The sequence below is a fragment of the Hylaeus anthracinus genome, unplaced genomic scaffold (assembly GCF_026225885.1).
Source record: "Hylaeus anthracinus isolate JK02 unplaced genomic scaffold, UHH_iyHylAnth1.0_haploid 12001, whole genome shotgun sequence".
Taxonomy (NCBI): Eukaryota; Metazoa; Arthropoda; class Insecta; order Hymenoptera; family Colletidae; genus Hylaeus; species Hylaeus anthracinus.
Window position 1 is genome coordinate 11319697 of NW_026534348.1, and position 24382 is coordinate 11344078.

General features: G+C 37.5%; 2 protein-coding genes across 5 annotated transcripts in view; both read right to left on the minus strand.

The window, feature by feature from the left end:
• Positions 1 to 12297, minus strand: part of LOC128890897 (mucin-2) — a 28517-nt gene extending 16220 nt beyond the window's left edge. For both annotated transcript variants that reach the window (XM_054149875.1, XM_054149874.1), the window contains exon 1: positions 12179 to 12297. The gene's annotated coding sequence lies outside the window, so the exon portion shown is untranslated. The remainder of the gene's footprint in view (positions 1 to 12178) is intronic.
• A 1031-nt stretch (positions 12298 to 13328) lies between these two features.
• Positions 13329 to 24375, minus strand: LOC128890899 (CTTNBP2 N-terminal-like protein). Of its 3 annotated transcripts, none has more exons than XM_054149878.1 (8): positions 23781 to 24375; positions 23564 to 23665; positions 23156 to 23380; positions 22457 to 23078; positions 22223 to 22318; positions 21756 to 21865; positions 19439 to 19729; positions 13329 to 13937 (listed from the first exon to the last, which is right to left on the minus strand). In XM_054149878.1, the coding sequence occupies exons 1-8, from the start codon at positions 24084 to 24086 to the stop codon at positions 13848 to 13850; spliced, it is 1842 nt and encodes a 613-aa protein (XP_054005853.1). In that variant the 5' UTR covers positions 24087 to 24375; the 3' UTR covers positions 13329 to 13847. The 3 variants fall into 3 exon arrangements, with proteins under 3 accessions (XP_054005853.1, XP_054005854.1, XP_054005855.1); XM_054149879.1 differs by lacking the exon at positions 13329 to 13937 and adding an exon at positions 14420 to 18258 and having other exon boundaries at positions 23781 to 24373; XM_054149880.1 differs by lacking the exon at positions 13329 to 13937 and having other exon boundaries at positions 19427 to 19729; positions 23781 to 24373.
• Positions 24376 to 24382: the final 7 nt, after the last annotated feature.

Sequence of the window (24382 nt, forward strand, 5' to 3'; positions counted from 1 at the left end):
TGGCAACTGCAATTGACGGCGGATATGCAAGATCCTGGTTTCCCATTTGTCAAGAAGTGTCACTCGCAGTGGCGTGCTTAAATTTCAGGATAATTAATTTTCCAGTCATTTTGCGAATAGAGTAATTTCCCTCGAAAATAAAATAAATGTTTCCGTTAGATACTTCTGGCTTGTAGGTATTTCTATTGTATTCTACCTCTCTGTACTTTCATTCCAGTTTATTCAAAATTCATTTTATTTTCCCTCTGTAAAAGGAACTGCAAAAGCTGGCTGGATATATCCATACGTACTTGTTTTTAACCACATCGATGTATGAGAAAACAGAAAATTGGAAGAATGGAAGCCTTTGTCGAACGTTTTCAATCAGCAGTAGTTTCGTACTATTTTTTATCGAAACCAATTCGCTGCGTTATTTTTTATTTTCGTGAAAGCTATGAAGAAAAGGAGATAAAAGAACCCAAGGAGGTCCTAGAACAATTGTTAGTCCTGATGCAATTTTAAAAACGTATTTGCTTTGTTCTATCGTTAATTCATTCCGTTATTCTCCCCCATTTATGATTATATAAATCACACGCAACATTTCTCTTTCATTTCTTTCTATCTGAAAGAAACGTCAATCTTGTTAACGACTTGAATTATATTTTTTGCTTTCCGCATTAACGTTCGTTCTGATATATCTCAATTTTTCTTGATGACGTTATTACTTTTTATTCCTCGGAGTAATCGCTGTGCAATAACAGAAAGCAAGTAATCAAGTGGCTGGACAGCTAACAGCGTCTAGACACGATTACTGTATGCGATTAATCAGAGGTGTATTCGGTCAAGAAGTGATTTTATATCATCTGTTGACAGTATAGTTACTAAAATAAGCGTTTCGATTAAGATAGTCACTGTTATCTGCAGTAATATTGCTGTTCCAAATAACTTAGAATAATATAATTGCTCTCAACTATTTAAAATAATATTCTAAATCGTAATACTTATACCAGTTACTTATTATTTTGTTTCTCAACTCGCACATCGATTGAGATCACGATTCAACTGCGCCATGCTACCAGAAAAAATCGCGAATCGCCAGGAAAAATGTTGAAGAAATCTTTCACCATTTACCAGTTCCGCAATCCGTTGTCGCAAGTGGTAACGATCCGATGAACGAACGAACAGAGTCACCAGATATTATCGTAACTGCGTTGCGTGTTGGGAGAAAGAGATTACTTTTCTCAATGAGGTTGAATCGGGAAAGTGGAGTGTGGTAACATTGCACTCCTGGTTGGAAGGATGAAACACCGTTGGTTAAATAGCGTCATTATTCGCGAAATCCCATTAATAGATGCAAAGTCAGGAATAATAAGTTTCCGAGTCATTTTTATGGATGAAAAATGTCGGTTTCTTATAGTTTATTGCGTTCTTGCCTGGCTCTGATTAATGGGGCTGGTCTGTAATTATTATCCATGGCGAAAAAACTTGCACCGAGCTAACAATCTTGGCTACGTCAGCTGGAAGACCGTACTCGATTATCTTATCAAGATGTCGAAATCATCTAATGATCGTCTCGCAACGAGCTTGCACGAGCACTTACAGGCTCGAATTTAGAGCCAACTTGCTTGCTTAATAATTCTATTAGGACACGGGCTTCTCTGTTTCGTTTTCGAATACTGTTTGCTTGAGAAAATGTTACTATTATTATTCGTTTCGTATCGACTTACGTAGAATAAATCATCGAACTAAGATTAGTGGCATGTTGTATGCAAAGAAAATAATACAAAAATTTAATTTAATCTTTTCAAGGTTTACTTAAAACACTACTAAATCTAGTAAAAATATTTCTTAAATTAATTGCAAATTAATTGGATCCCTTATTCGTACACTAGATATTTAAAGAAATTCCTTATCTCTTTTTAATAGGCTACCTACATTTCATTTTGTCTCTATCCTCGTGAAGGTACAACGATAATATTCCACGATTCAAGGAAACACATTTCGCGGAACGATGGCTACGTAGGAAGTGTTTTAAAAATTTTCAATGTCATCCGGGCTTTGTACATTAACCAGATACATATCTACCAGCGTGGCTATTAGCAACGTGTTCGCATTCGTCGACTGTTATCGATTTCGCAGCGCGGCAGACATTCACGTCGAGTTTCCGATTATATTCGTAATATATTTATGGAGCAGAAAACGAACAGTAACAATTTTGCCCCTTTCATCGTTCGTTCAGCTTCATCGAGGCGGGCGATGTCGAAGTTAATTACGTGAATCAGCAGCTGGCATTTTGTTACAGTACGAGAGATTTCCCTTTCCGTTTACAAGTCCGGAAGGTAAATGTGGCCATTAACTACACTTCATTAGCTGTTTTTTTTTATTTTACAACGGAGTCACTCCTGCTGGGTTATTTGGATCGTCAATCTTTCGAATGTACTGCCTGATAAATAATTCGAAACTGACTTTAATTCATTTTTAATATGGTTTCCATTGGAGATGGCTTATTTACTGCGACAATATCTTACTTTCAACAAGTTTTACTGTCACTTTAATAACTCGTTAAAAATCCACGGACAGTGCATTTTCAACTTTTCCTTCAACTCATCGTCAAAAAAGTCTCGAATGTTCTCAAATATACGATCGTCTTCCCAGTAGGGATCCACGCTAACCGAGAAAACCGTTTGCAATTTTCAGATAGTTTTCCCTCGCACGTGAGAATTATTTATTACGTGTGGTTTTGTTTTAAACACTGCGCCTCTTACGTGTATCGCGTTATTACGAACATCGTCGAAGAAGGTGTCGTGTTTTTTGAACATTTTCCCATGTGTGAGTGCCGCGTCCTTACGTAAAGCATTGTATTCATTACGAGAGAGTTCTTGTACCTACTCGTTCCTTTCGTGACTGACTTTTGGTGCCATAATCCTTTCATACTAAATTATTAGGCTGCATGTTTTTTTTGTTTCACCTTTTATCTGGATGGAACACTCGTCCTCCGACGATGTCGGACCTCGTGCATGTTGCCAGAAGAAATCCATAATGGATGCGGCGAACAACATCGCACGCTGGAATTTTTTACGTGTTGCTATCCTCGCCCTAGAGGACTGACAGCTTGCGTCAGGTTATTACCTGAATTAGGAAAATTATTCCTGAAATGTTCTAGTCTTTTGCTCGAGGTACGTTGTTATAGGCTGTTCTAGTGGTAGTATTTATTTGAAAAATAAAAGGAATTTAAAGGAAACAACTATAAGACACAAACGTACAGTGGGTGCAGAAACTATTCGTACATTCGATAAATTTCCAAAATAACTATGTAAAATTGTAAATTATTAATTTATTTGTGATAAACAATGACATTCTACATATTCTCGGAAATCTCTAGAATAAATATATTACAAAAAAAAAAATAGCTGTTTATGTAAGTTGCGAAATTAACAAGAAAAAAACTGTTCAATTTTTAAAATTTGATAAGAAAAAAGAAATTTACATTAATTTTGATGTTAAATTTGATGTTTTCTAACTCGTACGGAGCAATAAACTAATGTGTTTATGTTACAAACTCTACTGTATATGGTTCGTCATAAGAATCGTACAAATACTTATTGCTTCTATACTTTTACCCAGTTTTCGCATTCTTTTGTTAATTTCACAAATTATATTAACTAGTAAATGTTGTTTGGACTGTATCTATCTTAGAGGATAGACTGTATCTATCTATCTTCCAAGAATATGTAAAATATCATTGATTATAAAAAAAGAAGTTAAGAAACTACAATTTCACCCAAAAGTTTTTTGGGAATTTGATCGGTGTACGAATACATTCTACACCCACTGTATCTGTAGGTATACTTCAATGAATTCAAGAGGAAATTGTTGATGATATTTTAAATTAGAATTACGTTTTAATTGCAGCTAACTTCAGGAGATTATTGTCGCTGGGAGTCTATCAGTCTACGTATAGTGGTCAATATTTAAAAACACATGAATGTAGATTAATACAGAAAGTCCTCTTCTATAAGGTATAACCTTTTCTAAACAGGCCAGTGGATGAGTGTTAAATTAATTCTAGAAATGCACATCGTGACCTAATGTTCCTTCATATTCCAGAAATAAACGATTCCGATCGCCGAATCGAATCCGATAAAATGTACAGACTTCCTCCTAACTATCCGTACCGATACATCCACCGGCAAAATTCGCAACAACAGTTCAAGCTTCATACTTTGACGCGTATCCCTAAAAGACCGTGGATTTCTCACGAGTCAACGACGCTCGTCGCGCCTTCGTTTCAAGTACCATCGCCATTGCCAACGATCGTTATTCACGCTCGAGCGAAGAGAAAATCCCAAAGTGGCTGCATTTCGAGTTGTTCCGCTCGGCTCGCGAATGAGCGACGTGAGACACGGGTAAAATGAAGCCAGAGACGGGATTTTTCGGTACAGGAAACGCTCGTCGCGGGATCGTTCCAGAGCGGCGCCTTATGAAACATCCTGCTCGCGAATATGTGCTACGAACACACGCGTACGACCACGAGACTTTCGGTTCCCGGTGACGGGAAGACAGACACGGCCGACGGAGTGAAGCGGAAGTGCAGACCTCCTAACGTCGTGGAATCGTGTCGGCGTTGACCCTAAGCAGAGAATTTGCCCGCGTTTACGATCTCGGCTGCAGAAGAAAGGTCATTTGGGGCCACTCACCGACGCCTTTGCCGGCAACGAGGATCCTAGAGATATCGCAGAACGAATCTGATTACCGGTCCCCTGGCAGAGGATCTTAGAAAGCGGCGGAGACGGCCAACGGGCGATATTGAGACGTGATGGAGGACGAGCCGCCGATCGAGACGGCCAATAAACTGTCGTGAACGATCATTATGACATAATGTACTCGAGAGGACGAGAAATGTTTTGCGACAGCTGCGTTGACCTCGTCGTCTACCCTAAGGTGGAGTTGCTGCTCGATCGGGCCTCTTGACGAAGAGGATGTGCTAACTGTATGCAGGATAAAATAGTAATATTATCGGATTGAGTTAAAATACTCTCGAAAACTTTTACTAGGATTAAATATTATCTAAACTATTGGACACTACATAATCAAACGTTTATCGTGGTATTTACTTTCGTAACTTGGTCAATTTTGAATTTTCATGAATATCGTTTAGACTCGTTTCCTATGATGTTCGACTTTCAGATTTTCATTAATTTTTTTACGACTACCTCTTTCCTCTAATTGTTTAGACTTTAGACCATATTCCGATCGCAAAGTTATCTCACGCATCATCTCCTGAAAATGCTAACTCCTCCTGTCTCTACGACTATCACCTTCGAGTTTCAAAAAACGCTTATCCTCGACTGTCGCCATATAAAATCCAATATAGCCAGTTCATGCAACAGAATCACCTCTGTCCTCTTAAACGTCAATGTTTATGCGGCTGGCAGAGATAAAGACATCACCGTGATTCTATTAAAGGTTCTCACCGGCAGAGTAGAAAGCGACGAACCAATCAGTAACCGATATTGTGCCATGCAAAAGTCGCGAAGCCTCGTCCATCGAGACATCCTCGAGCAATAAACCGTCGCGAACGTTCATTTTGTTGTAATCCGACGTTTAAATGACGAATCGTGTCGCGGTCTTGGGCCAGCAATATCTGACGAGGCGAATATTTGTGGAAATCCCGAGGAGTATAATTTCAGATGAAATTGTCGTTTCGAAGAATGTCGAAACGCAGTCGTGCTATGATTATCGTTCGCGATAGCAGGAGGCGCGGTTCTCCGCAAAACGGTTTTTCATTTCGTCGATAATAAATAGTTGGGAACGAACCTAAGAGCCCTGCGCATCGGGATTGCCGCTCGGGCATCTGTCGTTGCAATCAGTTGAAATCCAACCGAGCACTTTCGCGCAGATGCTAACGGCGGGCATTTACTAACAAATATTAATTACAGGAGCGAAATATAAGGAAAGCGTCGTTACGCAACGACGGACGTAAGATGGGTCGCTTTTTATAGGCGGTAATGACACCTTATGGATGGACAGGGTTGGGCAAATTGGAAAGAAACCGAGTTTTAGGGGGGTTAGAGGACATTCTTAAGTTTCATTTCATCTTACAGAGACGACGAAATGAACGGATTAAATAATGTGAGAGGAATATGTAGGAATTCTAGAGGCTAATAAGATGCTGGAAGATATTTTTTAATTTAGTTACATTCCACAGGGAGAACAAAATAAACAAATTCGGTAATATTCAAAAATAATATTCAGACCTACACCTAATGAGTGTGCTCTGTTCTATAGGCATCATTGAAAATATGTGAAAAATAATTTTATGTTAAGAGCATTCAGGATATTGTCAATTTCAATCTTTTGATTTGAAACATGCTTTAAAAATTATGCAATCCATGCTAGTGACACTAAGATTCATATTTTGTTAATCAACCAGTTAATACCAAAAAGATACTGTATTCCAATTTTTCATAGAAAATTTGCTCTCGATGTTATCCCCTACTGTACACATAAATATATTGTACACGTGTTTGTACATATGTAACAAACAAAAAAATGTTTTTGGTCTCCAAGATATATACAAACGTTGTTTTATTTCTAAGGGTACAAAGTCGTATAACTTGACCGTAACACCTAATGTACTAGCCTTACAATTGTTTGTCCTTTACATTTCATTTTACTCTTCATTTCTTTGCATTTAGCACTTGCGTGAATCCTAAACCCGTAAGGATTCCTAATCCCGTAGTCACAATCCTAGCTACGACCCCTGAGGCCAATTATAAAAACATTACATGAAAAAAAAAAGAAAGATGAAGGAGTTTTTAGTTTCCTAGGCAGAAATTCGTAAGAAGTCCCCTGTTACAGATCGATTTTAACATCTGGTCCCCCAGAAAGTATTTAATTACGTGCACTGCGCGTCATTAGTCGAGACGGAAGCGAAGCGAACGGCTCGTACGATTTATCGAGCAAGCGTTGATCCGGAAGACGAGCCCACTTTCGCCTGGAACATCTCGAGCCTGTGCGCCACACGTCTGGGGGCTACCTTACGACCTCACAGGACACTTGGCTCGTTTCACACATGCGATTGTGCGACTCCACGACCTCTCTTTCATACCAGAGAAACGCCGATTGTCCTCCGTTTTCTCGCGTTGTACCGACCGAAGGAAGAAGGGTGCGGGCGGTTGCTATGACATAAGCGAAATTACAAGCACACGTGCTACCGGTACACACGCAGGAGACTTTCTGAAAGGACTCTCCGCGCCGATGGTATCGCGTTCCCCGTCGCGATTATCCATTATGAACTTAATCATAAAGTAATGAGGATAATTCCTCCTCGGCGAACTTATGAAATGTTTACGTTCGTCCGAAGAAAGAAAGAAAGAACCAAGTTGGACTTATCTTACAGCTGATGTCAATTTCTAGGAGCAATTATATCGTTATGCGAATCCTGGCGGGAGGATGAGAAGATTAATCAGTAAGTCTTGAGATGGTATCCTATCAATTCGATACTTTGCCCAACGTTTGGTTGTCTTTTTGTTTGGAGGAAGAGTTTGTTTTATTTGAAGTGGATTGGTGGGAAATTGTTGGGAGTGTTATGATAGGAATAGTAAAAATGAAAATAGAGTTTTACGCGATGGACTTTCAATTATTGACAAAAGGGTATTTTAAAGGAGCTTGGTTAAACGAGGAAAAGCGAAAACTATCCATATAAATTGAATTTTAATTAGAATTTATTATAAATGATAAAGTCAAGTCTCATTTTGTTAATGGAATATAATAGAAGAGCTTTTAAGAAAGTAAAGTATTCTAGAGTATCGCAATAGAGTACAACACCCATCAACAGTCTCATTCATTTAAATTGAATTTTAATTAGAATTTATTATAAATGATAAAGTCAAGCTTCATTTTGCTAATAGAATATAATAGAAGAGCTTTTAAGAAAGTAAAGTATTCTAGAGTATCGCAACAGGAGCCAGGAGCCAAGATGGGCAATAAATATAACAGAACCGACACAGTATACACAAGACAGCAATTTACCATCCCACTTAAGTACTAGATGCAGGAAGAGATGTATTGTAATAAAAAAGAAAGAACATTCAGGATTAGGAGGAACGTGCTACCACGAGCCACGAGTAAGTAGAATGTACACAGCGTCGAGTGACTCTGCTTTAGGAAGGCTGGCCATAACGTCTGACCCAGCACGAATCGCAAGGCCTATTCCCCTTTACAGAATACCCTGGCACGCGCAAGTGGCACTTGTTTGGTTTAGAAAACGCAGATTCAAACGCGAATACAATTTCATAACAAATTCCTATTATATCCCGCTTTATAACTTATTCAAAATTAAGCAGAGGGAATAAATTAACGAAAAGAACATTTAAAATGATCTACCGACTCTTTAACTAAATCCTTAACACGCAATGCAATTTGCGTTTCATTTAAACTGGAAAAAATTAAACGCTCCATCTCATAATGTGCATAATTACGTAATGTCAATTCATTTCTGTTCTGCGTTCATTAAGCGTCTGGTAATTAATGGTCGGGACGGTGCAGTTGATTTTCATTAGGAACGATTACAAGGTGGTACCTTTGTCTGCAAAAGTTAATCTTCAAGAGAATTCGTGAATTAATGAAAGAATCGAGACTTGCTTACTAATAGGGTCGAAAATAATAAAAATCTCTCTCTCAACCTTATAAATTAAATAGCTATTAAATTTCGTCCCAGGAAGAATTCACCGTGTAAATACGCACAGATCGAGCTTCCTCTGTTTCATACGTGTCGCTGCTCCGTACCATGCGACACTTATCCACTTTTTACTCTAGACTCCGTCTACGCCAATAAATAACAAAAACAACATAAAATTTTAATTATGAAAAATCGTACGTTTTACTTCAATTAAGGGCGATTAAAAAATGGGAGCATTACTCTTAGAGGATCGTCTTCAAGGTGGTCTATATTTGAGCTGAGAAATTCCTCAGTTTCCCATCGAACACGATACTTTGCACGTAATAAGGGGCTAGTGCTCTGCTCATTTCTCAGGAACGCAAAATATTACGTGTTTCGAATGGTAATTGAACCTATCTGCCGTGAGCATAGCGATATACACATCTTACGTTATTAATCTGTAACGACGGCTTTCACCGCGACCGAAAGAAAAGAAAAATGGATTTAGTTTCGTGCGTGGAAACCGGAACTCGGAAGCGTATTTTGTGGATTTATAGGTTCTGACGTGCGTGACGTTGCCAAGACACACTGTGGAAGTGTGTTCCTTTCATCGTGAGATGCAACGCAATGTCGACCATGGGAACCCCGTTTCTTTATGTTTAATTAATCGCAGACATAATTATATTGTTCGGTGGAGTCATATTGTTTTAGCGTTTAAAATGCGGTTTACGTCATACCTGTGGTGTCACTGAAAATGGGTCAGCGGTTTTTCAAATTTTTAAACGCACTTGGCAAAAAATAAACAACGTTTGGTTAACGTTTAACGAATTCTGTGCCCTTTTAAAATAACCTTACCATTTATTTATAAAGAAACGAACAGTACAATGTTTAACTTTACCTCTGTCACACATTCCAAAAGTGCACGTATAGTTGTAAAAGAAAAAATGGGATTCTAACAGAATTAATTTGGAAGATTCAAACAGAAAAATGTAACATAAATATCTTGCTCTGATTCTTCAAAATACTAAAATATTATAAATGAATAAATAACGTGTTTCTATTTTATTGTCAATGTTCCATAACGTGGTTATTATCAAAAATGTACAAATCAGAACATTCTATAATTTGTTTATAATGCATTTAGAGAAATAGATGGTTTATCGGTTCAATGAGCAACTCAATTCTCAAAACAATTTCCTGAAATCGAGTTGCTTATTGAACCAAACAACCACCGATTCATATAATTGCATTATTAAAACATTGTAGAACGTTTCGTTTCACACATTTTTCAGAACTATTCAAGATTACCTATTCAATTACATAACTGATTAAGAAACCACAACGATAGATTACGTTACTATATGACAAGCACGTATTTTTAAACAAATGCGAAGGATGTGATTTTATAAACAAAAAAATTCGTTACGAAACGAATACTAATCATTTTACAAACGATTTAACGAGTTTCTAAAAACAAGATTCTTATTTCCAAAAGTTTCGAAGAACTCAACTGATACGAGAAAAGAAAATTCACAAACTATTTACCTACGTTACCGCAAAAAGCCAAAATCTCATTGTATCTGTTATCTTGGGTTTCACAGATCTTTCTGGATCGACACGGGCGAGAAATTTCCATAGAAATACCTCTTGTGCAATCGAAGGAGATCGTAATCCATGCATCGAAGGCGATATTGCTCTAATTATAGATCGGAAGTACCGTGTAACTTCACGATTTCCCATTCTAACAAACTTTGCCTCGGTCCTTCCTTTTAGAACAATGAACTTTTTAATCCACATCGTAGTTCGGAAGAATGACAATGAAACTCGAGAAAAGAAGGAAAAGCCTGGAATAAATCGAACTAACTAGAGAAAAGAAACGTAGGAAATCACATATAGGGATCGACCTGAAATTGATCTAACTATAAAAAAAAAAGGAGCACAGGAAGCTTTCGCAGGTTGGAGACGTGTTTACGTTGAACTGCGTTTATATTATTAATATCGTATATATTCTCATAATTTGGCGGTACATAATGTTTTAAAATTGTATATACGTTTAAGGTCCTTGAGGTCGATAATACATTCAAATTCGAGAAATTGAAGGTTTTCTTGTGCGCTTCGAAGGACGTGGAACGTAACTGAGGAACATGCCGCACTATTTACTACTATGTATATTCCATTTTGTTGTTATTTTTGTTTCTTTATAATACGTAACATTCTTACGATATATACATAACACTTCTTGTTCTCCCCAACAAATTTGAGTTCAGTGAGATCTATATCTACGACGAAACTAATACACGCGAACATGGTTCAAGAACGTAATAACAAGTTGCGAAAAGTCCCGCGGAAAAGGAACGGCTGGAAACGTATGATTAAAAACAAAGGAAATGCGAACAGACACAGAAATCCAGCTGAAACGATCTTGAGAAACATCGATACCATCTGTACAAATTATAGAACGACCCGCTCGCGATCGGATACGATCGGGTTGGTCTTCCATCTGATTGTACTCTATCATTTGTCGTCAACGTCCAAATTATATCGCTGGGAAACGTGTAAACGGCGCGCATTGTACAATTCGACTGTCTTACGCTATACGCCTTAAAGGGTGGAATGAACTATCAAATATTCCTTACACGATTGCTTATCACTAACGATACGATACTCGCCATCCTTTAGCTACATTTCTCCCAAAATCATCGAAATCGCTCTCGCTACAAAGTTATTCTTCTTTGTGATAAAAACACTCGTCCTTGTTATTACTATTCAAATAAAATGGATAAATGACAAATAAGGGGTAGATTACTTTTAAATCTGTTTGTTGGGTGAAAGTTCAAGTTTGAATTGGAGGATTACCTTAAAGTAAAACAAGTTTACCATCATTGTGCGATATCTTGTTCGAGGTAATAGTTTCATAGGTGGTTCAAATTTTACGTATTATATTAATTAGCTACACTTTGGGCAAAACTATTACATCATTAAAAAAGCACTGGATATTTGTTATGCCTCAATCATCGAGTTTATTTCTAAAAACCTCCCTGTTTAAAAACAAATGTTTTCAATGACGGAAATTCAATAATCGTTCAAATAAACAGGGGTGTTCATCGCGTTCTTCGTATTTGATTTCGTCCGTATTTAAAAACATGTTTACATCGACTCTATTTAAAAACGTATTCTCAAAGTTTCGCCCAAAACAGTGTAACACATCGCTCGCCACCTTTTACTCGAGCAATATTAACAATCACCCATTTCTAAGTAAAACTCTAAATCTCGACAATCTTTACTTTACGCACAATAAAACCCCCCAATTCAAACCTCATCTACACATTTTTGATTTGGCAAATCCCATCCCGATCTACGCAACATCCAAAGCCCCGACGAACACGTTACAAACGAGTACAAACGAATACCTGCTCACCGGGAGGAATAATCCTTCGTCCACCGATCTCGCGTATCAATCATCCCTTAATCTATCGTAAGAAAATCGGTCAGTATTCGGATCTATCGAATCGTGAACCGATATATACAAGTACGTACGTGCGAATGTATTCGATCCTGGTCGAACCGGTACCCCAACTTCCTCGTATTCCTATGGCAATTACTTAAGAATACGAAAAAGCACACATCACCCGTGACCAGAAGTCTCCCGTCCTCGGTAGGGTGTATATCACTGATTCGCGTAAACGCGAGACCGTCGAAATGAACGTGGCTGTATCGTGTACAGTGGTTACGCTGATAACACCAGGTAGAGTCACCGGGTGGATTATCAGAGATCCGTAGAGAGCGCGCGCGGGAGGACGTCGGTCGAAGGGCCGCGTCGCGAATGAAACGTAGGACGATACTGAGGAGCCGTCGGCTAGGTATGCAAACCTCATACCGCGCAAGGATCACTCGATCCTCGCCTCTTTGTCCATCGACTGTCACGGCCCGGCTATCTCTATTCCTCTTCCATTCACGCTTCCAACTATTATCCCGTCTCGCTTACGCTTCGTGCACGCTCACTTCCTCGCTTTCTCGCTTCCTCGCTTCCTCGTTAGCCGATCCTCCCCCGGTGATGTTAACCCGCTCCTCTTCGTCCCCTAACCCCTTGCATAGCCCACAGCTGGTGGCTAGGTGTATCGGGCGAACCTAGCCGAGGACGAGCGCACGCGCTTTACGCGCTGCTTACCTTTTACCATCTTCCAGTACTCGCACCCACTCTGCTCTCACCATCTTCCCTCGGTTCTGCCCCCCTCCCGAAACCGCCGCTTCCTCTGTCTGTCTCCCTCGAAAATTTTTTCCAACGCCGGCGAACCCTCCTTCTTGGTCATCTTCCTCCTATGTGACCCGATCCTATCTCTAGTGCTTTCTCTTTCTTCTGCTACCAGAGACAGTTTCAGTTTCGTTTCTACACAGACGTCGCGGTGCCACGACGCTCCTCTTGCCCGCGGTCGTCGTCTCGCCGTCTTCCTTTTAGTTTTAACCCAGCTTAATTCGTCCCTGTCTCGCGCCACCCCCAACAGGATAAACCAGGTTCCTGGTTTGATCGAAGAAAGAAAATTGCGCTTTTTGAAAAGCTGAGAAGCGGTGCGACCGACGCGAGTTTTCTCTTATATGCGGTTGCGTTTGTGGCCGAGATAAGGAGAGAGATTTCATTCTTAATGTGTAGCTTATATATTAACACCATAATATCGAAAATCTTTTTCAATCGTACGCTTTTGCTTGAAAGAAACATTTGCATCGTTTACACATGAACTCGGAGAGAATTCTTCTTTAGTTTAACGTAAGCTTCAAGTGTATCTATATTTATAGATTCTGAGTATGATCTTAAAAACAGAGTCGAAACAACAACCCCTTTTTTGAAATTAATTTTCCATCGACCTCGGTCGTTTTCTTCTCGAATGCTACCCTTCGCCGTTAACACCTTTTAATTCTGTCCACTTTCAATTTTAAATATTTCCGACACCAACATTGACAAACAGTGATTATTTGAATGTCCTGTGCGATGCACTTGTCACCGAAAGATTCCATCCAACAAACCGGGAGCCTGGCTTGATAGTTGTTGCGACGCTGTAGCGCTTTCCTTCCGTCTGACCTTTTCATATCGGAGACGACAGCGCGACTTTCGTTACGGAGGATTCCACCTTTTAATTACCATCCGACCTCTCGTACGACGCTTTTTAGGCTCTCTTAATTGCCCGGCCGTTCCTCGTGCCTCCTACGTAAATTAATTTCGCGCCCGTTTCGTCGTGAACTCGCAAAGTTTTTCTATCAAACTTTTCTGCTCGGTTATTTGTCGCTTTTTGTTGCGATGAATCTGCGTCAAAACGAAGAAACTGATTATAAGATATCGGGGCCGCGCTGCGGGATCCTCGTGTTTTAAATGGGTGCTTCTGTTACTTCGAAAGAAAGTAAACAGGGTGCGTGATATACAGTTCGCGAGAGTATTCGTACTGTCTTCAACTGTTGACTTTGGATAAATGAATCTTCTTTAAGATAAATGTGTATTGAATTAAATATGCGACGTATTCGCGGAGCTTTCGATTTATGTACGATTTTAATTTAAGGATATCGTAATTCTGTGATTAAATTAGTTCTGGCTATTATCAAATTTATTGATGTTTCTTAAAGAATTTTATTTGTAATGGAGTAGTATCGTCATTGCTAATACTTATTACCCTGATATTGTGCACTTTAGCCAACTAGCTAATAGATGCTCAGGAATTTGAGGGTATTTTGTGTATTTTAATCTTGATTCTGATTTTATTATTTTCGTTAATAAAACAAACCATACTGAATTTGAACACCTGTCACGTGGTAGCATGAGTGTATATGAATGTATAACTTTCACAGATAAAAACATTTTATAATATCAATCGAAAGCTTAATTAATCCAACGAATATATTTGTTCCAATAAGGTATGAATCACTCGAACCAGGTGAAGCAGTACGAATACTTCTGTGAGTCACTGTATAGATAAAGACCCATCGTGTGACGCACAAGAGGAGAAAGGAACTGGTTGGAATTGTTCAAAAGGATGCTGCGTATTTTTCAAAATTTATCAAACACTGTTAGGAAGCAGAGTTGGGCATCATTAAAATGAAGTTATCCAGCAGCAATCGTTCACTCGAAGGTGAATAACCCGGTTCGAATAACCTAGCTATCTTTATTCGACATGAAACTGACAAACGGATTTATTCGACGAATAAAGACACCTGTTTTATTCGACAACATGTTCACCTTCGCTTTCGAATAACGACTCCATCTTTATCCGTATCTTTATTCGAAATTTCCGAGTAACTTGTATAAAGTACCTGTATCTCACAAGACGAATATCCGGGTTCATTCGACGCGTAATGAAAAGTTCCTTTATCTTTCGACATTTTCATCTAACCCACGAAACTTTGCCCATCTCTGTTGGAAAATTGCTCGTTGGCGCCGACTTTTCCAGCCGTTTACAAGTTTGAATAATCAATTGCCATACTCGAAGGAAGATTTCGCTCTTTAATATCCATTTCGGTCAACTAACTTGGGTGGTTTTCTTTTTTCTTTTACACGAATTCTTTCAGCTTCCGCCGCTCTACAGTATACGCAAAGTATGAAGAAATCCAAACGAATTGCGCATCGTTCTTGAGAAACGCGGCACGAATAATTCACGCATATATGTATTCGTACGCGACGAAAAAATTCTCGAAAAGCTGTTAAACAGATTCCAACCAACGCACGTTCTAACAAAACTCGCATAAAAACAATCGTGATAAGTGTTGTTGCACGCTAAAATATCTTCACACGTTTCTGTGAAATCACGGTCGCATTCGAAGTACGAAAAGTAGATGAGATACATACGCTTAAATAATTCGATACGTTTACGTGTACAGTGTTTCGCAGTTTATGAGAACGGTAATAACGTTCGTTTATAATTTATACAAGAGAAAACTGTGTGTACAAACGAATAATTTTATTCACGTCCTTGTTATAAACTCTACATTGTGGGAACGAACGTAAATTTGCGTACAGGAATTTCGTAAGATGCACTGCGCGAATAAAAGAATTTCCAAGCCCGAAAAATCATTCTTAATATCTTCGCATGATCATTGTTCGTGAACCTCTCGCAGTTGCCTACGGCGAAACTCTTGTAACAAGTGTCTTGCTTCGACCTTACGCGTTTAATAAGTCGGCGTCAAGTAAAAACATTAGGAGTTACGCTAACATTAGGAATTGTAAGTTCTTTTCTGTTCTTTTTTTTTTTTTGTCTTTTGACTCAGAAATCACTCGTTTCTCCCTGATGCGACGTATCTTACAGAACACTGCGGATCTATCACTGATATTATTAATATTCAACATCATTGCATGACTTGCTCACAGTTAGTGGAAAATATTGCTCCTTTTTAATCCGATGGTGCGTCGAGTTGTCTCTGAAGCCATGGCGGTTTTTCTTTAAAATTAAATTCTTCAGATAAAATAATATATTTCGCTGCAATGTTACATACCATTTAAAAGAGAATTTCTTGCTCTTTGCAATCACCTGTTGGTTTTTAGGCTCGATTTAAATTTTATCGAATTTTCGGCTTTGACATTGGGATAAAGCGTCAAGGACGTCGAGAGACTTTTCTCCTATAGTCGACGACTGAATTTCAAAGCTTTAAATATCAATAAAATTCAAATCGATACAAAAACTAAAAACAGTATTGCGAAGAATAAAGAATTCTCTTTGAAATGGTACACGTGGTTTATTTCATCCAATAAGTTCGAATTTGAAGAAAAACCGCCACAACTCGATATTTTATAGAAATGCGTAGAAAATAAATGGCTTCCTACGTGTAGATCTGGTTCTCATCGGTAGATGGATTTTTCAAGAGCGTTTTAACGGACACGAAGGTGTCGCGTGAATCTAAAATAATACTACTTCGCACAGTAAGTACATATATTGTCGAAAATACAACGACTGATCGGTATTTCAAAATGCCTGTTTACTCAGGAACGATCGATAGGTCTCGCAACGTAAAACATTGATTATCCCTCGTAATACCATCATCTCGAATAAATTCGTTCAAAATTCGCATCGGTATATCGTACGTTTGTATATCAGCGATGCACGCAATAATGTCAGGCAAGGCAGTGATTATAGCATATACTTTTGGGGTCATCTCACGTCGAGTCGTTTTAATCATAGTTAAAGGAAATTAGAATCGTCGATAGTCGTGAATCCACGATAAACGTTATCAACCGATAGTTCGTAAAATATTCTTGATAAAAAAAAGAAGAAGAAAAAACGTGCCCGCTCTCGGTGCTTGACTATGTAATCCAAGCGTCTTAAGCAAGTTTTAATTAAATCGTATACGCATTGCCTTCTAAGAGATAACAGTTACCTCGTTCGCTGATTACCAATGTGAAAGCGAGAACAATAACAAAGAGACGCAATATATTAACCCTTTACACTCGACGACAGTTTCATTAGAGAGAGCTAACAATTTAAACGTAAACATTCTTCTACCATGATTGAAGAGTCATGGAAATAAAATACTTTACCGCTACTTGAAAGTCTACCAATTTACAGACTAGGAACCTATTCAAGAACCAATATCGCTACGAGATTCAAGGAAATCTAAACAATGACTGTCGTTTCTCAGTCGCCTCTCGAATTGCTACGTGATACCCAGCGACGACTGAAAGTCGCCCCTCGAGTGCAAAGGGTTAAAAAGGATTCTACTTCGTACTCGAACGAATTTAAACGCTAAATGACCCACTCGTACCTTCCCCTACCTACAAGTATTTATTTTCGTTAACACGTTATTACACGATCTAGTTCCCTGTTGCATAAACATTTATTATTCACGTTCACTGTTGATAACAGCATCGTTCCTTCTTACGTATAACACGTTACAACGTTACTAATCTATCTAATGACTTTTAACGTAATTCGGAAAAAACTCGCGGTTAATAAACTACAAGAATCTACAAGAGTCTACCTTAAATAGTTGTCGGATAATCGGTTTCTCGTACCGATTTCTCGGCTATAGTACAATGTTACAAGCATGGTTCGTGTCGCGTCGACGATTATCGCTAGTGGATCCGTGGATCCGTCCGACTTGCGAGATCTAGCGATCTACAGTAGCGGGCAAAAATGTCAAACAACCAATTCTACTTTGGACTAACCATTGAAACGAAATAAAGTAATGTCAAACTTCTGCCCTTAAGGATCTATGTTCTTTTTGGGTGTTACATACAATATATTCAGGAACAAAATATAATTCTTCTAGACTTCAGATCCATTTCTATAGATCTTTCTTAATACCTAGAAACTCCCATTCGTGTTTCTCGCGCAAATTAAGTAATTTCTTTCGTTTCCATTTTAATCGTTTGTCCACTACTGTAGATGAAACGATATCTTATCCACGCGAAGTAAGATCAATCGATGAACAAGTGGTTCAGGGCACGTACGTTTCTTTTCGTTGATTCAGAAACGTTGTTACGGATCCCGCGCCGTGTAGCTCCCAATACGCTACCTCGAGTACCCATTTTTTTTTATTCTTTTTCTCTTTTTCACGGTATACAGGATTCAGACTTTTCTTAAACTTAAGTAATGCTTACTCTTTTCTTTCTTTTTCTACCCGCTGTTAAATCAACGTGGCTTTGTCTGAAATCATATTCACGAACTCTGAATTGCATTCGTGCATATTAAATGTGTATTAATTAAATTTCGATTCACCAGGCACCCAAAAAAGTTACTCGAATAATTCGAATGAATTATTTGTCTCTAATTCATCTTCTCGAATAATGTTATTATACATATATACACATGTTATATATGTTTCGATCACAACCAACGTTTACTTAGTAACAAAGTAACATACACATTAAAACGAGGACGATGGACATATTATAAATGTTAAAACTAGCAGACTACGAAAAATTTGTTAAAGGTACGAAATTTTAATTTCCACATGGGGATCGGTCAGAAATTACGAACGATTTATGTCAACAGCAATGCGATTATTTTGCGTTATACAGCGTTTTGAATCTGGAAAATAAAAAGACTCTTCCAGGAAATGGAGATGATTTTCAGTGATTTTCCTTAGAGTACCAATTGTCGATAATATTTAGTGGATGTAGCGGGTCCTCGCTGTAGACAAGTACTTGGAGCAATCATCAGATGTTATGATATACGCTTAGATCATCTTCTAGTCTCATAAGATGTTTTATGGTTCAGTAAAAACTTACTTTAAGCAAATATTACTGTGCACGATAGGATATTGGAAGGGTGCATTGAATAAAATATCTTTATTCTCGATCCAGATTTTGTTTAGAAGAAAATAGAAAATACAATTTCCATCAACCATTTATCCAACTTCTTTCCTAATGAAGCGGTATAAAGAAATTATCCTTTTGCGATTATATTTTATGTAAACGGGAAGGTACCTTTCTTGGGAACCCAATGAGTCTTTTCGAAATTGTTGATAGATGGAAGAAGGTAATAAGAAAATGGGATACAAGTGAGTCTATGCTATCGTGCAAAAGGATAATCGCACCCTCAATTTTGCAACTTCAAGACTTATTAAACATAATGGTAATAAACAAGTGTCCCTGCAAAAATCTTGTGATGTATATTAACAAATATAAAACAATGCATCTCTACTATTTTCCAATGCTTTACCTGTACGTGAATATTCAACATTCTTCAAAGTTCTAAACCTGCAAAATAGAGGGTGCAGTTATACTGATGCACCACTGCGTATAGTATTAGTATTAGAAGTCTAGTTTGATTATTCCTTCAGGGTAATCGGATGAGGTAATGAGAGGTATTCTTAATTACTGACCTCTTCATCGGAGGCTTGAGTAAAGGCCGCTATTGCCTGATGCACTTGCGGAGCGGTGGATCCACTAGCAGGATGCGCCGCAGCTTGTTTACCAAGTTTAACGGCGTCCTGTGTCGACTGTGACGACTCAGTCCTCCTAAGATAAGCAGCCTCCTTTTTAGGTGGTACTACCGGTTTATTCGGCGGTACTGGAGGAGGAACGCCGCGAGATATCGGTGGCTTTTTCGAGTGCACTCTGAGATTAGGAGTAGGAGGTACAACCACACGTACAACCACACGTTGGTCTACAGCCTGAGGAATGAATACACACGAGAACCGATTTAACCTTTGGGGCTATCCCTTTGAAACACCCCACCGTAAGGGTAACATCTAGGTTTAGCTGCATCTAAGGTAAACTAAAAGAGGAGAGAATTATACCAAGACACCGGATCAAAGCAAAAATAAAAAATGAAACAGTTGAGTGGTTAAGGATAGCAGCGATTAAGAATGTTTGGTCACCTTGTTACCTGAGCAAAAATCTGATGTGTGTTCCAATATCTAAACTATGATTAAGATACCGATTCCTGGCAGTAATGAGTACGTGTTATGTGTACCTTCAAAATGTGATGAAACAGATTGTTTGAAAGCAACTTAAGATTTGTTTAGCGAGAAGAAGATACTCATAATAGTGGTCTTAATTCGAAGAATTGTCACCTCCTACTACAGAGATTGTACGATCATCTACTTTCTTTGTTAGAATAATACAACACACAACTTGAGAAAAATAACAGGTAAACAACCAAACCAGGTAAAGTTAGCAGTAGCAAGTATAGGGTTGCAATTAGGATGGCAAGCAAGGGAAAATTTGTAAATAAGGCTCAAAAGTGAGTTGCATACAATTTTTAATTAAGGAAATAATCAATGTACATACTAAATAGTAATCTTATGTACAAAATAAGAATAGCATAATACAATTTAGATTTCAAATTTGATGGTGTACTAACTTATATAAAACAATACGGTGTGATATAATTAATATGAATTAAATTTTACAAATAATGAAAAATTGTGAGTGCACGACCCGAAATAAAAAGGCGAGTTTTTAACATTACCTAAATAATGAAAGAATATCTAATTACAGTTGCGTACTCAAGTGTAATATATCATTTTTATATAATATACAATTAATAAAAGACAATCCAAAATAACGTCATAGTAGTTAAAAAATGTGTATTGGATTGGGGTTGCATACATGCAACGCATCTACAAGATGTGCGCATGTAGTATCAATGTTTCATTTTATGTTTTTACATTACAGTTATTTTACACTTTACCCTCATACTTTGTATAAAAATGTAGAAAGTGTCTAATGTTTGTAATTATTGTTAATCTGAATATATACATCGATTTCTTTCTTTCTAGCTTAGTAATTGTACCCATTGTTTTTTTTTTTTTATGTATCAATAAAGATCAGTAACCCATGTGTTAGAAGAAGAAATGAACCAGTTTTCCCCCAAAGCAGTTTCTGTTTGTTACATTGATTCATTAAAAATAAGAAAAATCAAAAAATGCGCAACAACCGTGTTTCTAAAATAAAAGATAAGATATTTATATTATTCTTGTTATCATGCAATAATTATTTAACAATAATATTATACGCAACATTCAGCTTCTATAAAAAATAAGACTAGAGAATCTTATGTGATTACAATGTTCCTTTAAAGTAATATCAAATAACATTACATTTCGTAAGGTAATGTAATTATTTCTGAATTAATCGCGAAAACGGTTTACTATCATAAATAATATGATATGCTTTAAAATATTATTTGTACGATCACGTCTGTGCGTAGGTTCATACATATGATCGAACATTTATAATAAAGTCATGCATACTTGGCATAGCTTTATATATCATTGAGGTATATTGACAGAATTTTATCGTCTACTATGAAATTGGTACTAAAATATTCATATTGATTCACAAATCAATATACTAATATACTTATGCATTTTGACACGTGATACGAATCTATGATTTAATATTTTTTAATAAAACTCGTATCATTTATATATATACTGTTTAAGTATCTTTTTTTTACTTCCCAATCCAAAATATAATATTAACTATTATATTCTACCTAATGCATTTTTTTTAGTTTTAATACAAGTTCGATACATAAAACATAATGATATATTAAAAGTCAATGTAACATTTTAATATCATAAAACCTGCATTATTGAAAAAAAATTCTTTTAATTATGTGTATGCATAGATATGCAATGTGTAATATCCTCAGATTAAAGTAGAGTGAGAAGGAAAATGAGGATAGTTTACCTGGGTTTCAGAAGTAGTCACAGTCTCTGCAGTAGTAGAAGTTATATTCGGCGCGTATGTGCCCCCGCGTAGTGCCTGTCCAGGAGTTACTAATCTAGCAATACCAGTAGCTATAAAAAAAAAAATTACAATTCATTTTAGATGTTATCAACTGCATTTAGCTTTAATAGATAAATAGAGAAAAATCCAGATGACTAAATAATTACTAAAAAAACACGCCATAGTAACATTTCTTTCAGAGAAATAACAAATTGGTATTAACATTGAATGTATTACGATATATACATATATATATATATGAGCAAAAACCCCAATTACCATTTATTTTGCAATCAACTGTTAAAATGTAATTTGTTAATTCGTCCACTGGTATATGACACAAACATTTTCTTAAAGCAAATATATCCGACATATTTTAATCGTTTAATATCCTATCTCAACTTTAGGGTAAGACGTGCTGTTCTTACTTGGACCGCTGACAGGAACACTAGATACCGTGGCAGTGGGCTGAACGACTTTGCTACTAACCATTGGTGTTCCAGTGCCCAATACTGTTCCTTTAACTGCATACAAAGTATAGTTACACAATTTTAATCGCCTTATATTTACATTGATTACCATAGCATATACAAATATTACTGTTCATTTGCTATTGATGTGAAATAAATTAAAATTGTATTAAATTATTATACATTACATACTTGTTTGTGGAGCACTAGCAGGTCTAACTGTAGGCATAGCAACTAAATTAGCCGGTTTAACTGGAGGAGGCGGTGGAGTTGTACCCACTCCTCTTGGAGAACCTCGTGCTTGAGACTCTTTCAACACATCCATTTCATTTCTAAGTTTCTCTAATTCTAATTCCAAATCTTTAACTCTTTTTTCTTCCTTTGCTAATGCTTGTCTATATTGCTGTCTCTCAATGTCAAACTGTGCAAGTTGTTTTTCTAATTCTGCTTCCATTCGCAATGACTTCTTACTCTCTTCTTCAAGTCCTTCAGCCATGTAGTCTATTCGTACTTGATCTACATCTAACTCTGATGCTAAATCTTCCGATCTTTTTCTTTCTTCTATATACTTCATAATTATTTTATTATGTTCAGCCAATAACAAAAGTACTATCTGCTTCTGTCGAGCTTTCTGTTCCTCTAAACTGTCATTTGCCTTTTTTATTTCCTGTTCCAGTCTTTTTTTTTCTTGCTTCTCTAATTCTAACTCTTTCTTCAATCGTGTTCGTTCCTTTTCCAATCCATATGTAATATCATCACCTTGGGCAGTATCGTGTTCATGTTTCTGTTTTTCTTCCTCCAATTCCTTGATTACCTGAAGTTTTGTAATTACAGGCACAATTATATAATGTATTCTAATCATAAAGACTTAACTTTCAAATCAATACATACTGCTCTGTGCCTAAGTTCAGCTTCCTTAAGAACTTTGGTCATTCTAGACTGCATTCGTCTTTGTTGCATCACAAGAGCTTCTAAACTAGCAACTTGCTGATCTATTTGATTTGGTTCATGTCCCATTATACCACCTACTAATGCTACATCACGAGCAAGTGCTGCATGTGGATCCGAGGTTCCACTTAAATATCGAGAACTTAATAGGTGCTTCAATTTCTCTGACTATAAAATGCAGACAAAGAAAAAAAATGCGATAAAGATACCTGTTCCATCTTTAATAATATGCATCATTGAAATTTTATACACAAGAAAATATGTAACAACATTTAACTTGAAAATATAGTATTGTAGTTTGCTCAAGAATTTATTGTAACAATTTGCATCTTAGTCAAGCACAAATCTTACCTTTAATACTGCTATTACAATATCCCGTGCCTGCAATTCTCCTTCCAGATGTCCTAATAATTTCAGTAAATCGCTTTTGCTCAATTCCATTTTTGGATTACGCTACGAACAAAACTTGTGGATTAATATCAATGAACATTGAACTCGATATATACATAAAGACTAGTTAGACAAAATTAAATTTCAAAGAATGACAACTGTCTTTGTAAACTCATACTTTTAACGTGTTAGAGGAATTCTTGTCAAGTGCCTCTACATTGTTTGGCTGTTGCAGAGTCATTTGATGCTGCTGCTGTTGCTGTTGCATCGGCGACGGTGACGGCGACGGTGACGGCGACGGCGACGGCGACGGCGACGACGAAGGCGATGAATGTTGTTGTTGATAGGTCTGCGAGGATGGTGTAGAAGCGAATGACTGCATCTTTGTAGTGCAGACCGAGATGGTTGTCGATGATCCGGATGAACCATTCGCCGGTGACACAGTTGTACTCACATTTGCGGCATTTTGACTCTGCGATGCCATTTTTGAGATGAACGAATTACCGGGATCGATCTACCCCCGATGAAGACGTGCGATTTTCGAGAAAAGTACTCGAAAAATATTCGAGAAAAGTATTCCGCGGTTAAATCGTTTCAACCCTCGGTATTAATACTTTCATTTGAACAAGAAAAGCTCCGGCCCCGAGAGCCAGCTTTTGGGACGCGCCACATCGCTCCTGAACTCGTGTTTTCCTTTACGAACTTGTTCAAATTATGCCGAATTAGTTAATCCGGCATTTAACTTTATCCTCGGTTATTGACAAATCAACTACAAAGTGT